Genomic DNA, 12,381 nt, shown 5'->3' with positions numbered 1-12,381 from the left:
ATGATTTTAGGGAACATAATTCAATCCTTAATTACAACTCAGACTGCAGTTGCTGATTGTCTTATCAGATCCCAAGAAAGGACTTGAGTGTAGATTGTTAATCTGTGAGAGAAGCACTTTTGAGGCAGGGGAGGCGTCTGGGGCACAGAATTTAGGCTGGACTCATTCTAGTGGTCTCACCAGTACACCAGCAAGGTGATAAGAGAGAAAGCCAATAAATTGTTCCTTGACTGCTGCTGTGGGCAACCGGGATCAATCAACCCCATTTGGGGAGCCTCTAAAGAGCTCTATGGCACTTCCCCAGTGGCTCAGAAGGTAAGGAAATCTGCCTGCAATGTGGGAGACCTGGGTTCGATCCCTGGGTTGGGAAGATCCCCTGGAGAAGGGAAAAGCTACCCACTCCAGCATTCTTGCCTGAGAATTCCATGGATGAGGAACCTGATGGGCTACAGTCCATGGGGTTACAAAGAATCAGACATGACTGAGTGGCTGACACTTTCACTTTTCACAGAGCTCTGTAGAATGTACCTCCCACTCGTCCCACAGAGGGATGGGAAACTGTATCTCAGTGGTTGCAGGTTGTCCCCAAGAGCATAAATCCCCTGTGAGCTGCTCTGCACTTGAGTGGACACGCTTCTGCGGCACCAGATAAAGGTCTCAGATGCAGAGCCTTGCAGTGGGATGCTGTTGGCATCAGTTGTCCACTGCGGACTCAGGTCAACCCAGGGCTGTGGATCAAGGCATCGACAGTGTCTGCTCCAGCTCATGCCTTGTGATGCTTCTCCAGAGAGGACATGCAGATGGCCCACAGACACATGAAAAGATGCATAACATCTTTAATTATCAGAGAAATGCAAATCAAAACTACAACGAGGTCTCCATAAATTAGGTCCTTTGGTCTGAGATGTTATTCACTATTTCATGCAGTAAAGCAAGGATGTGCTGGGTTTATTTGGGGAAGGTCTATTCTGTTTCCTTGAATGACCTGTGAGTTCTTGCACCAATACCACACTGACTTCATGATCTTTGAAAGTCCTGTTCTCTTGTAGAGAACTCTCTCTTCGTCTTCTTCCTCATTGGCTATGCTTCATCTTTTGCATTTCAATATACATTATAAAACTATCTTGTCAATTCCATAAAAATTATGTTGATTTTTTTAGCAGGCTTGCATCAGCTCTATAGACCATTTTGGTCTATAGACATCTCCACACCATTGAGCCATCTAATCCATACATATCACATTGTTGTTCAGTCACTCAGTTGTGTCCAACTCTTTGTGACCCAGTGGACTGCAGCACGCCAGGCTTCTCTGTCCTTCACCATCTCCTGGAGCTTGCTCAAACTCATGTCCATCAAGTGAGTGATGCCATCCAACCATCTCATCCTCTGTCGTCCCCTTCTCCTGCCCTCAATCTTTCCCAGCACCAGGGTCTTTTCCAGTGAGTTGGCTCTTCACATCAGGTGGCCAAAGTATCAGAGTTCCAGCTTCAGCATCAGTCCTTCCAATGATTATTCAGTACTGATTTCACTTAGAACTGATTGGTTTGATCTCCTTGCAGTCCAAGGGACTCTCAAGTCTTTCTCCAGCACCACAGTTCAAAAGCATCAGTTCTTTGATACTCAGCCTTCTTTATGGTCCAACTCTCACATCCATATATGACTATTGGAAAAACCATAGCTTTGACTAGATGGACCTTTGTTGGCAAAGTAACGTCTCTGCTCTTTAATATGCTGCCTAGGTTTGTCATAGCTTTTCTTCCAAGGAGCAAGTGTCTTAATTTCATGGCTGCAGTCACGATTCCCAGTGATTTTGGAACCCCCCAAAATAAAGTCTGTCACCGTTTCCATTGTTTCCCCATCTATTTGCCATGAAGTGATGGGACCGGATGTCATGATTTTCCTTTTTGTAATGTTGAGTTTTAATTCACTCTCCTCTTTCATCTTCATCAAGAGGCTCTTTAGTTCCTCTTTGCTTTCTGCCATAAGGGTGGTGTCATCTGCATATCTGAGACTATTGATATTTCTCTTGGCAATCTTGATTCCAGTTTGTGCTTCATCCAACATGGCATTTTGCATGATGTACTCTGTATACAAGTTAAATAAGCAGGGTGTCAATATACAGCCTTGACATACTCCTTTCCCAATTTGGAATCAGTCCATTGTTCCATGTCTGGTTCTAACTGTTTGGTAGGAAAGGTGGTCTATTATTCCCATCTCTTAAAGAATTTTCCAGTTTGTTGTGATCCACACAGTCAAAAGTTTTAGTGTAGTCAATGAAGCAGATGTTTTTCTGGAATTCCCTTGCTTTTTTTATGATCTAATGGATGTTGGCGATTTGATCCCTGGCTCCTCTGCCTTTTCTAAATCTAGCTTGTACATCTGGAAGCTCTTGGTTCACATACTGTTGAAGCTTGGAGGATTTTGAGCATGACCTTGCTAGCATGTGAAATGAGCACAATTGTGCGGTAGCTTGAATATCCTTTGGCATTGCCCTTTTTTGGGATTGGAATGCAAACTGACCTTTTCTAGTCCTGTGGCCACTGCTGAGTTTTCCAAATTTGCTGACATACTGAGTGTAGCACTTTAACAGTATCATCTTTTAGGATTTGAAATAGCTCAGCTGGAATTCCATCACCTCCACTAGCTTTGTCCATAGGGATGCTTTCTAAGACCCACTTGACTTTACACTCCAGGATGTCTGGCTCTAGGTGAGTGATCACATCATTGTGGTCATCTGGGTCATTATAATCTTTTTTGTATAGTTCATCTATGTATTCTTGCCACCTCTTCTTAATATCTTTTGCTTTTGTTAGGTCCACACTGTTTCTGTCCTTTATTGTGCCCATCTTTGCATGAAATGTTCCCCTGGTATCTCTAATTCTCTTGAAGAGATCTCTAGTCTTTCCCATTCTATTGTTTTCCTCTATTTCTTTGCATTGTTCACTTGAAAAAGCTTTCTCATCTCTCCTTGCTATTCTTTGGAACTCTGTATTCAGATGGATATCTTTCCTTTCTTCCTTTGCCTTTTGCTTCTCTTCTTTTCTCAGCTATTTGTGAGGCCTCCTCCAACAACCATTTTGCCTTTTTGCATTTCTTTTCTTGGGAATGGTTTTGACCACTGCCTCCTGAACAATGTCATGAACCTCTGTCCATAGTTCTTCAGACACTCTATCAGATCTAATCGCTTGAATCTGTTTGTCACTTCCACTGTATAATCATAAGGGATTTGATTTAGGTCATTCCTAAGTGGCCTAGTGGTTTTCCCTACTTTCTTCAATTTAAGTCTGAATTTTGCAATACGGAGTTCATAATCTGAGCCACAGTCAGTTCCTGGTCTTGTTTTTGCTAACTGTTTAGAGCTTGTCCATCGTTGACTGCAAAGAGTATAATCAATCTGATTTCAGTATTGACCATCCGGTGATGTCCATGTGGAGTCGTCTCTTTTAGCTTCTTCAGCATTAGTGGTTGGGGCACAGACTTGGATTACTGTGGTAGTGAATGGTTTGCCTTGGAAACAAACTGAGATCTTTCTGTTGTTTTTGAGATTGCACCTAAGTACTGCATTTCAGACTCTTTTGTCCTAGGTAATTGATATTTTTGATGCTCTTAAATTGGTATTTTAAAGATTTTTATTTTTAAATTTAGGTGCATATAGATATTAAATAAATTTACACTGACTTTGTATCCAGCAATTTTTTTCAGCTTATTACTTCTAATCATTTATCTGTGAATTCTTTTGGGTGACCTAAGTACCGAATGCTCTCTATGAGTAAAATCAGTCCAGGTTCTTGCTTTCCAATCTTCAGGATTTACTTCTCTCGCTTCTCTGCACTGACTGGGGTTTCTATGATGTTACGTGGTGAAAGGAGTCATCTTTATCTGTCTCCTAATCTGAAAGGAACACAGTCAACATTTTACCATTAAATATAATGCTTTCTAAAGTTTTTGCTTTAAATATTTCTTATAAATATTTGAGATATGTCAATCGCAGCCTTGTGAGAAACTCTGAGCCAGAGGACCCAACCCCACCAACCTGATCCATGCAAACTGAGAGATGTTCATTGTTTTAAGCTGCTAAATATGGGGGTAATTTGTCACACACTAGCAATAGATAACTCACGCAGAAGGATGTATAATTTTCCCCGCAAAGTCCAACCTAACGTGACTGCAGCATTGTGTGGCAGAAAAAGCATGGGTTTTAGAATCAGATAAACAGAGTTCCAGTTCTTCTACAGAGTAAGTTACTTATCATCACTCAGCCTGTTTTCTCCCTGGAAATGAGATAACCATCCACCTTCCACCTCTTAGAGATGCTGTGATTACACGGGAGGAAGTGACATCTCAGTGCAGGGTCTGGCACACAGGATAAGTACTTCAATGCCTAGCTCCCGTCCCACCCATTTGACAAAGTCATCTAGCCCACTGTGGCTCTTAAATATGCTCATTATATTTCCTGGATAACGTCAGAGTATATTGTGTAGGCAGGGGGTGCATTTTTTTTTTTTTTTTTACATTTTTAATTGGAGCGCAGTTGCTTTACAATGTCGTGTTAGTTTCTGATGCAAAGTGAGTTATATGTATACCTACATCCCTTCTTTTTGAGTCTGCCTTCTCATTTAGGTCAACAGAGCACTGGGTAGAGTTCCCTGTGCTATATGGCAGGTTCTCATCAGTCATCTATATGGTATAAATAGTAGTGTGTATACATGTCAGTTCCAACCTCCCAGTTCATCCCACCCTCCCTTCTCCCCCTTGGTATCCATAAGCTTGTTCTCGACATATGTGTCTTTACCTTTGCTTTTCAAGTAAGTTTATCCTTACCATTTTTTCTAGATTCCACATGGAAGTGATATTATATTTGTTTTTCTCTTTCTGACTTACCTCACTCTGTATGACAGGTTTATCCACCTCTCTGCAAATGGTGCAATTTCATTCCTTTTTTTATGGCTGAATAATATCCCATTTTATATATGCAGGGGTAGAATATCTGACATAGAAAACCTTGGAAACTTAGGCTATCTGGTTGCCACACCATCGTACCAGCTCCCCTTCATTTTGACAGCTATTACAAACTGCCTACTCTCAACATGTAGACTATTTATTCCTCCCACCCCAAGTTGGGCCATCGCTGTGGGTTACAGTGAGTTGGACATTTCACGTCACCAGCAGTTGAACCCACTGGGTAGGCTCCATTTCCCAACAACCCCACATGCCTCACTTCAAGTCAAGCCTTTACAATTCTTGTTGTTGCTGGTAGAAGTGAAGGCTAAGATGTGATAACATCTCCCACTGCCCGTGCTCTGCGATGGGTATCACCTGCAGTGTGGAATGGCCCCTAAGATGAGAAGCAGGATTTGGGGTTGGAATAGGGGGCTGAAACTCCAACTCTCTCACTTCTTAGCTTACAGGACCCTCGGCAAGTTGTTTTCTCTGAGCCATTTATCTTTTATTTTTTCCTTCACTTATAAAATAGGAGTAAGTATTTTACCTCCTCTGGGTCATTTTGCAGATTATATTGGAGCATTTGGGAAAAGCATCTGGCAATTTGTAGGTACCCAATACATTAAAAAAAAAAAATCTTTCCTGGGGCTTCCCTAGTAGCTCAGTGGTAAAGAATCCGACTGCCAGTGTGAGAGACACAGGTTCGATCCCTGGTCGGGGAAGATCCCACATGCCGAGGAGCAAATAAGCCTGTGCGCCCCAACTCCTGAGGCTGTGCTCCACCACAAGAGAGGCCACCAGTGAGAAGCCTGCACACTGCAACAAAAAGCAGCCCCTGCTCACAACCAGAGAAAAGCCCACGCAGCAACACAGGCCCAGCGCAGCCACAAATAATACATGAATAAAGTCATTAAAAAGAAATCTCTCCTGTGCCCAGGGGTCAACTGGGGGGCGGGTGGGGCAGCTGGATACTGATAGAGCTTGCCTCAAAGTGTAGTGTAAGACCCGAGTGTGAGCATCACCCAGGAGCTTGTTAGAAACGGAGAAATCACAGGCCCCACCCTGGACCTGCTGAATCGGGATCTGCATCTCCACAAGGTCCTCAGTGACTCAGGGCTTGCGAGGAACCCGAAGGCCTGCATTGTTCATAAGCTCCACGCAAGCAATAACCGAGGTGAGGGATTGAGAAGAGGCAGGACGCTGATGACACAGCGGCAAAGACGGGTTTGCAGATTTGGGGAGCTCCTCCTGTGTTTGCTGCATCCAAAGAAGGATGACTTCTCCCTGGCATGAACCTGAACTCTGATGAGAATGTTATCGAGCACAGAAAAGTCAAACCACTCATCTGAATAAATAAGCATCAATTTTATTGAATCATGAATAATTTAAGACTGGTACAATCATCATCTTTATTCTCTATGACGTGGGGCATGATCTCCAGCAGATCATTGGCAAATCCAAAAACCTCATGATAAATGAAAATTAAATAGGGAGGGAGGGAGGGTGGGAGGAAGGAAACATACCGTACACAAAATACTCAATTCCTAGTTTTCTCTTTAAAAATGGCTAGAAAAAATTCATCAAAATGCAGCACTTTAATCAATTATTTACAATTTCTATGTTACAATGAAAAAATGTACATCTTATAGAACATATTTCATAAACTGCTCCACTGGAAACAACTAGATCAAAACAGCAAACCTTTCATGTCATATCCACAAAGTTGGATTATTTTTTTTTCTTTTGAAGGAGATTCGCCACGATCAAATCTGAATACACAGAATTTTGAAGTTTAAGCATCAACAATAAAATAAAAACTGTCCCCAAGATTACAACAAAGATCTAGGTAAGTCTCATTCCGTGTCCCACCCCTGTCCCACCCACCTCCTTAAATTAAAAGGAATTCCCATCTCATTTATGGCCTGTAAAATTCTTGGCAGTTTGGGAAGAAAACTTTTGGCTTCCATCGGTAACTCAACACAAATGTTGCATAGAATTTCATACATTTTTTCAAAATTAGCCTAACTGTAGAAAAAGGCAAAAATGGAAGCATTTCGGACAGAGCCCTAAATGAGCACAAAGTCACTTTGTCAAAGGTGAGTGACACAAAGAAAACAGGACCAAAGTAAGAAATGTGCATATCAGACAACCCTGCTTCCCAAAACATTAGGAAAGACGCCGAGCTGTGAATCGTGCAAGGCTCCGCTCCTGGACACCACCATTCGGTTGCCAGGCAGCACCAGGGACAGAGGTCTCGGCGCTGGGCCTGGACCCGGTGGGAGGGAAGTCTGTGGGGTCAGGGAAGAAAGAAAGAGTGAAGAGGGAGTTGTCAAAAGAAATGTGTCAGAGGATATTGGTAGGTGTCTACTCACAGGTGACTGGGAAAACTGCCCACAAGGAGGAGTAGTCCATTGTGCCTCCTCCCAAATTCACAGTATGAGCGTATAAGGTCATCGCTGGGAGACAAGACTGAGGAGGACTGTTCTTCAGGTTTACACAGAAGGCTCAGGGTGGCGGCCCCGAGGTCACAGGCTAAAATACAGGCTTTGAACGTCTGATGAAAAACAAAACAGAGGAAGACACACTCACGCACCCAGATGACTCAGGAAGGCTCAGCAGAACACAGTCTGCTAAGATTTTTTTAAAATTAGGATGAAAGAAAACAGCACGTCGAGAGGTTTGCCATTCACCTGTTAGTGGGACACAGTTCACTTTTCATTTTAAAGAGGAAATAAATGGTGTCATCCAATGTCACGTGAGTGGCTTCAGGTCAAGCTCTTGTGGGAAGAAAAGAACAGATATTGAGAGAGGGATGTTTGGAAACAGAAATGTTTAAAAAAAAAAATGGAGTAAAAACCCTGAAAATCATTAACAGAGATACCCCCCCTGGGGGTCTGATAAAAATAAAACAGAAACAAGTGACTCAAAGATTGACCACACTCTGTAGAGAAAATACCAGGACGTTGAAGACATGTACCAGCAGAGCATGACTCGGCAACGTCACGTAACAGGGCAGAACTTCTGCCCTTTCCTGCACGAGACGAGATTGCCGTCTAGTCAGGGTGTTAGCTGATAAGAACCTAAAAACACAAGGATTTTTTTTTTCCTCCTTTTTCATTTTCCATAGTCACGCATCCACACGAAAGAGTCTTTCAGATGAGAGAAGTCACATTAACTGAGTTCTCCGAGTGAATCGATGACTTGTTAGCCCTGTTTGCTTGGACGTGGAAAACAGAAAAACAGACCCCAGGCAGGCACGACACTCAACAATGATCACGGTGAATACAAAACCAGTAAGGCATCGCTTTGGGAAGGTCAGCACCGAAGAGGTCAGGCAAGACTCATCACCGGAGGCTGCGGCTTCTGGAAGGGGGCGGCCACCTCCGCCTGTGGACTTGTGTGATGTCCCGTTGGTACTGGGGAAAGTGCAAGTGTTTTGCGAGGTGACCTCCCACCCCGGCCCTGAGGCTGGGGGCTGGCACGCTGGAGGTGTCGACATGCGTCCTGTAGCCTCGGGGACGAGGAGGAAAGGCAAGGTCCCGCTCACCCACGTGCTGTGGATGGGGCGCTGGCCCCACCTTCAAGAGCGCAGCGACCGCAGCCCCGGCAGGAGGCAGCGAGTGTGTAGAACCGTGAAGATGGACAACTGAAAACCAAAACTCAGCAGGACCCAACCGAAAGCCAACTCCTGCGGTTCTCACGTTCACCAAAGGATGGATTCTGACCACGAGGGGGAGGAGAGGGGGAAAAAAAAAACCTTCAAAATCAAGAGTCAGAAAGGAAGAAGTTGACCTCATTTTCAAAGGAGGTGATGGGTTCGCCAAGGTAGACCAGTTCTCACTGGACACAGTGTTAGCAGGAACAAGACCGGACGCGTTTCCGCAGGAGAAGGACTCGGACACATGCAGATCGGCCTTTACAGCCGCGTCCACTCGGCCGCGCACTCTCGCTGGAGGATGAACCGGAGGCTGATGGGTCTGAGAGGTGGGGGTGAACTGGGACAGGCAGGATACCTCTCGGGTAAGGAGAGCACCATTTCGAAAACAAACAGAAGAGAAAGCACGATTTGTTGTTCCTAAGGTCTCCCTGTGACGTGGCTCTGCGGTTTGCTGAGGGTGTCCAGAGCAAGGATCCCGGCCGGCACCAGGTCTCTCTGGGGCTGGCGGGGTGGAAGGGCGTCGGCAGGGTGGAATGGCATCGGCGGGGTAGGGTGGGCAGGGTGGACCGGGCTGCAGGGTCTGCTCGGGAAAAGCCATGCTGTCTGCATTTCCAACTCTGCCCCGGTCTCTTCCGTCTCCGGGCAGCTCAGGGCAAGGAGGCTGCTTGGTCTCAGAGCTTCACGTGGGTTTGTTGTTGCTGTTTTTTCACCCTCTCGTTCCAACGGTGATGGTCCTTTCCCGAGAAGTACCTTTCCGTGTCTTAGGGAGGTCACGGCAACAAGGCAGAACCGTAATGAAAACGGTAGATAGTGCAGTTTTCGCTGTGAAGGACGTGGGCCCCAGGCAGCCGGCCCGGGGCGCCCGCACCCAGGTCAAGGCTGGAGGACAAGGAGGGGCGTGGGGCTCCCCGCAGCGCTCACACAGCGGCCGGGGGCTGGCTCAGGAGGGCGTCTTCAGGGGGCGCGGGGGAGGCTGGTGCAGGGCGAGGAGGATGGGGGCGTTTGGACAGGGAGGAGGGCAGGCTCCGGGTCCCGGCCCCCGTCACAGAGTGGACTCCAGGGACGAGTCCAGGATGTCGTCCTGGTGGCTGGTGCTATTGGAGTCGCTGTCGTAGCTCTGGGGGCTGGAGTAGTTGGCAGCCTCCTGAAGCCTCATGAGCATGTTCATCTGGGGAAAGAGCGAGGGGCATGAGCAGGCTCCCGGTCCGTGCAGAGCCGACCACCTCCGGCCTCTCCGAAGCTCAGGCCCCCCTCTCTAGACTCATCTTGGGGCTGTGGCCCACCGTGGAGATGGTGGACGTGAGCATGGACTCTGGGGCCAGACTTCCAGGGTTCAAATCTCAGGTCCACCACCCCCAGCTGAATGACTGGGGCACGTGACTTAACCCCTACACCTCAGTTCCTTCACTGGTCACATGTGAATAATTATACCTACTCTATCACCTTATGCTGTGGATGAACGGACACATAGGACAGAAAATACAAAGTCCTCTATATTTATTTTCACACTTGGGAACAGCACCTCACCCCAGTGTATCCCTCGGCCTGGGTGAGATGCCAGCCAAGTGCCCCAGCTTCTGGAACACGAACAGCGGCACTGCTGACCTCTAGGCCCATGGCTCCCCTCCAGTGAGCATCCAGCCCGTCTGCACCCCTGGTTCTGGCCAGAGGGCTCCCTAGAGTCACCTGCGCTTCCAGCTCCCGTCAAGGCTTCCATGGGCAGGGGGGACAGCACTAGCTACAAGCGGAGCCTCAGAGCACACAGGTAACCTCTGGGAAATTATTTAATAGATCTCATTCGTCAGTTCCTTATCTATAGACTGGAGAGAATAGCAGTGCCCATCCCATAGGGCTGAAGGAAGGAACAAATGATAGGATGTATGCTAAACCCTTAGAATAGGGTCTGGCACACAGTAACTGTGCAATAAATGTGATATATCTGCTATCACCATCATCATCACCTGTCTTAAGAGTTCAAAGGCAGTGTTCTTGTATCTCCCTTGGTCCACAGTCTGTTGGTCATCTGTGTTGAAGTGGAGATGGGGAACCGAAAGTGACTCTTATTTACAACTATAAATTGTGTGTGTATATCTTTTACGTTTGATCTCGCAAAATTAGGAAGATAGCATCTCTCTGAGCTATCATCAGATTTCCTGCAGCCGGGCATGAAACCTGGCTGCTCCCTGGCCAGCTGCCCCTCAGGACGCCTAGCAGAGTACGCCTGGGTGAGCCAACCACAGAAGCACCACGGGCTGGTGTCCATCTGCACGGCCACAGCCACGAAGGGGTGGGGCAGAAACATGAAGGAAACTCCTTCACAGCCAGGATTATTCATTCACTCATCAAACATCCCCTGTGTACCCACAGTATATGGTCTGGAGTGAACACAACACAGTCCTGTCCTCCTGGAGTCCTTGGTCTCAGGAGGGCAAGAGGTCAGTAAACAAGAGGGCTATTTATAGCCGAGATCTGTGGCCCTGGGCAGAGATAACAGGACTCGGGCGAAGCACCAAGTAGCTAACTTGATGTGTAGGGGTAGCTGGGCTGGCACAGATGACCTCTGGGGGCCAGAGGTTGCCAGGAGAATTCTATGTAACTATTCCAAGAACCCTGGGTCTTACCTAAATGCTCTCTGTGTTTAGTTAGTGACACAAATATTTCTGGTTAAGAAAAGACAGTCCAGGGATGAGCTGACCATTCTGTCCTCTAGATACCCCAAATTCCATTTTTATGAGACTCAGAGTCTATCAGCTTGAACCCACAGAAATAGTTCTATGACTTTGGCTTTTAATAATGGTTCCCCAGTGGCTCAGCAGTAAAGAATCTGCCTGAAGTGCAGCAGATGCAGGTTCGATCCCTGGGTTGGAAAGATCTCTTGGAGAAGGAAATGGCAACCCACTCCAGTATTCTTGCCTGGAAAATCCCAAGGGTAGAGGAGCCTGGTGGGCTACATCCATGGGGTCTCTTTTCTGAGTGACTAACACAACAACAACATTAGCAATGGTTTTTTATAGGCTGACCCTTTCCTCTGGAAAATTACTGCTGTAAACACTGCAAATCAAGCTGGGTAGTAACACAAGCCCTAAATACATTTAAAATAAAGTTCCTCTCTAAAAAGTCTCAATAGGACTGCAGCTGCATTCCACCAGTCAGGAGTGGCAAACAACCCTAAGGCACTTATTATGATGATTATTTTTTTATCTAGCAAATCAGTTAGTCACCAGGGAGGGCACAGCAAGTCAGCTGTCCTTGAATTCTGTTGCCATCTCTTATGAACGTGTTTGTTCATTAGGTAGCGCAAGCTGTGGTCTTTGCCGTGTTTTTCCTCTTGCCTAAGCTGCTAAGAGAGCTCAGGGCTGAATTTATAGCATGACTATGGTCACTTAACCATGCAAGGTTCTGGTATATGTGCTTCCACTTTCTTTTATAGGTCTTCTGATGCATTCGGTCTAATTTCACAGTATGCCTACGCATGGGTCTCACATTGGCAGGGAGTACTAGAATTGTAGGGTTACAGCCTCTGGCCCAGGTTCTTCTTAAAGGGCCTTTACTGCTTTAGCATCTGTGGAATAAAGATGCTCAGGCAGCGTTAAGGACTTAACTCATCTCACTGGCCTGGGGACCCACACTCAGGCTCCCCTGGCCTTGCTTCCACGAGCCCCTCCTGTCCTCAGACCTCCCTCTGCCTGAGCCCTGGACACGCTGGCTCGAACTTCTGCCCTTAGCATGCTCTACCTCGGCTCAGTTACTAGTGGGAGGGGGTGATGGGACAGGACCAGACA

At 46.4% G+C, this 12,381-nt stretch overlaps 1 protein-coding gene across 13 annotated transcripts in view; it reads right to left on the bottom strand.

The window, feature by feature from the left end:
• Nucleotides 1-6,285: 6,285 nt before the first annotated feature.
• NAV2 (neuron navigator 2) overlaps nt 6,286-12,381 on the bottom strand; it is a 421,317-nt gene continuing 415,221 nt past the window's right edge. For all 13 annotated transcript variants that reach the window (XM_043874925.1, XM_043874936.1, XM_043874913.1 and 10 more), the window contains one exon: nt 6,286-9,767. In XM_043874925.1, the coding sequence (XP_043730860.1) occupies nt 9,642-9,767 (126 nt within the window). In that variant the 3' untranslated portion in view covers nt 6,286-9,641. The remainder of the gene's footprint in view (nt 9,768-12,381) is intronic.

Source organism: Cervus elaphus, chromosome 2, assembly GCF_910594005.1.
Source record: "Cervus elaphus chromosome 2, mCerEla1.1, whole genome shotgun sequence".
NCBI lineage: Eukaryota > Metazoa > Chordata > Mammalia > Artiodactyla > Cervidae > Cervus > Cervus elaphus.
This window is presented reverse-complemented; position numbering and strand designations above follow the sequence as displayed.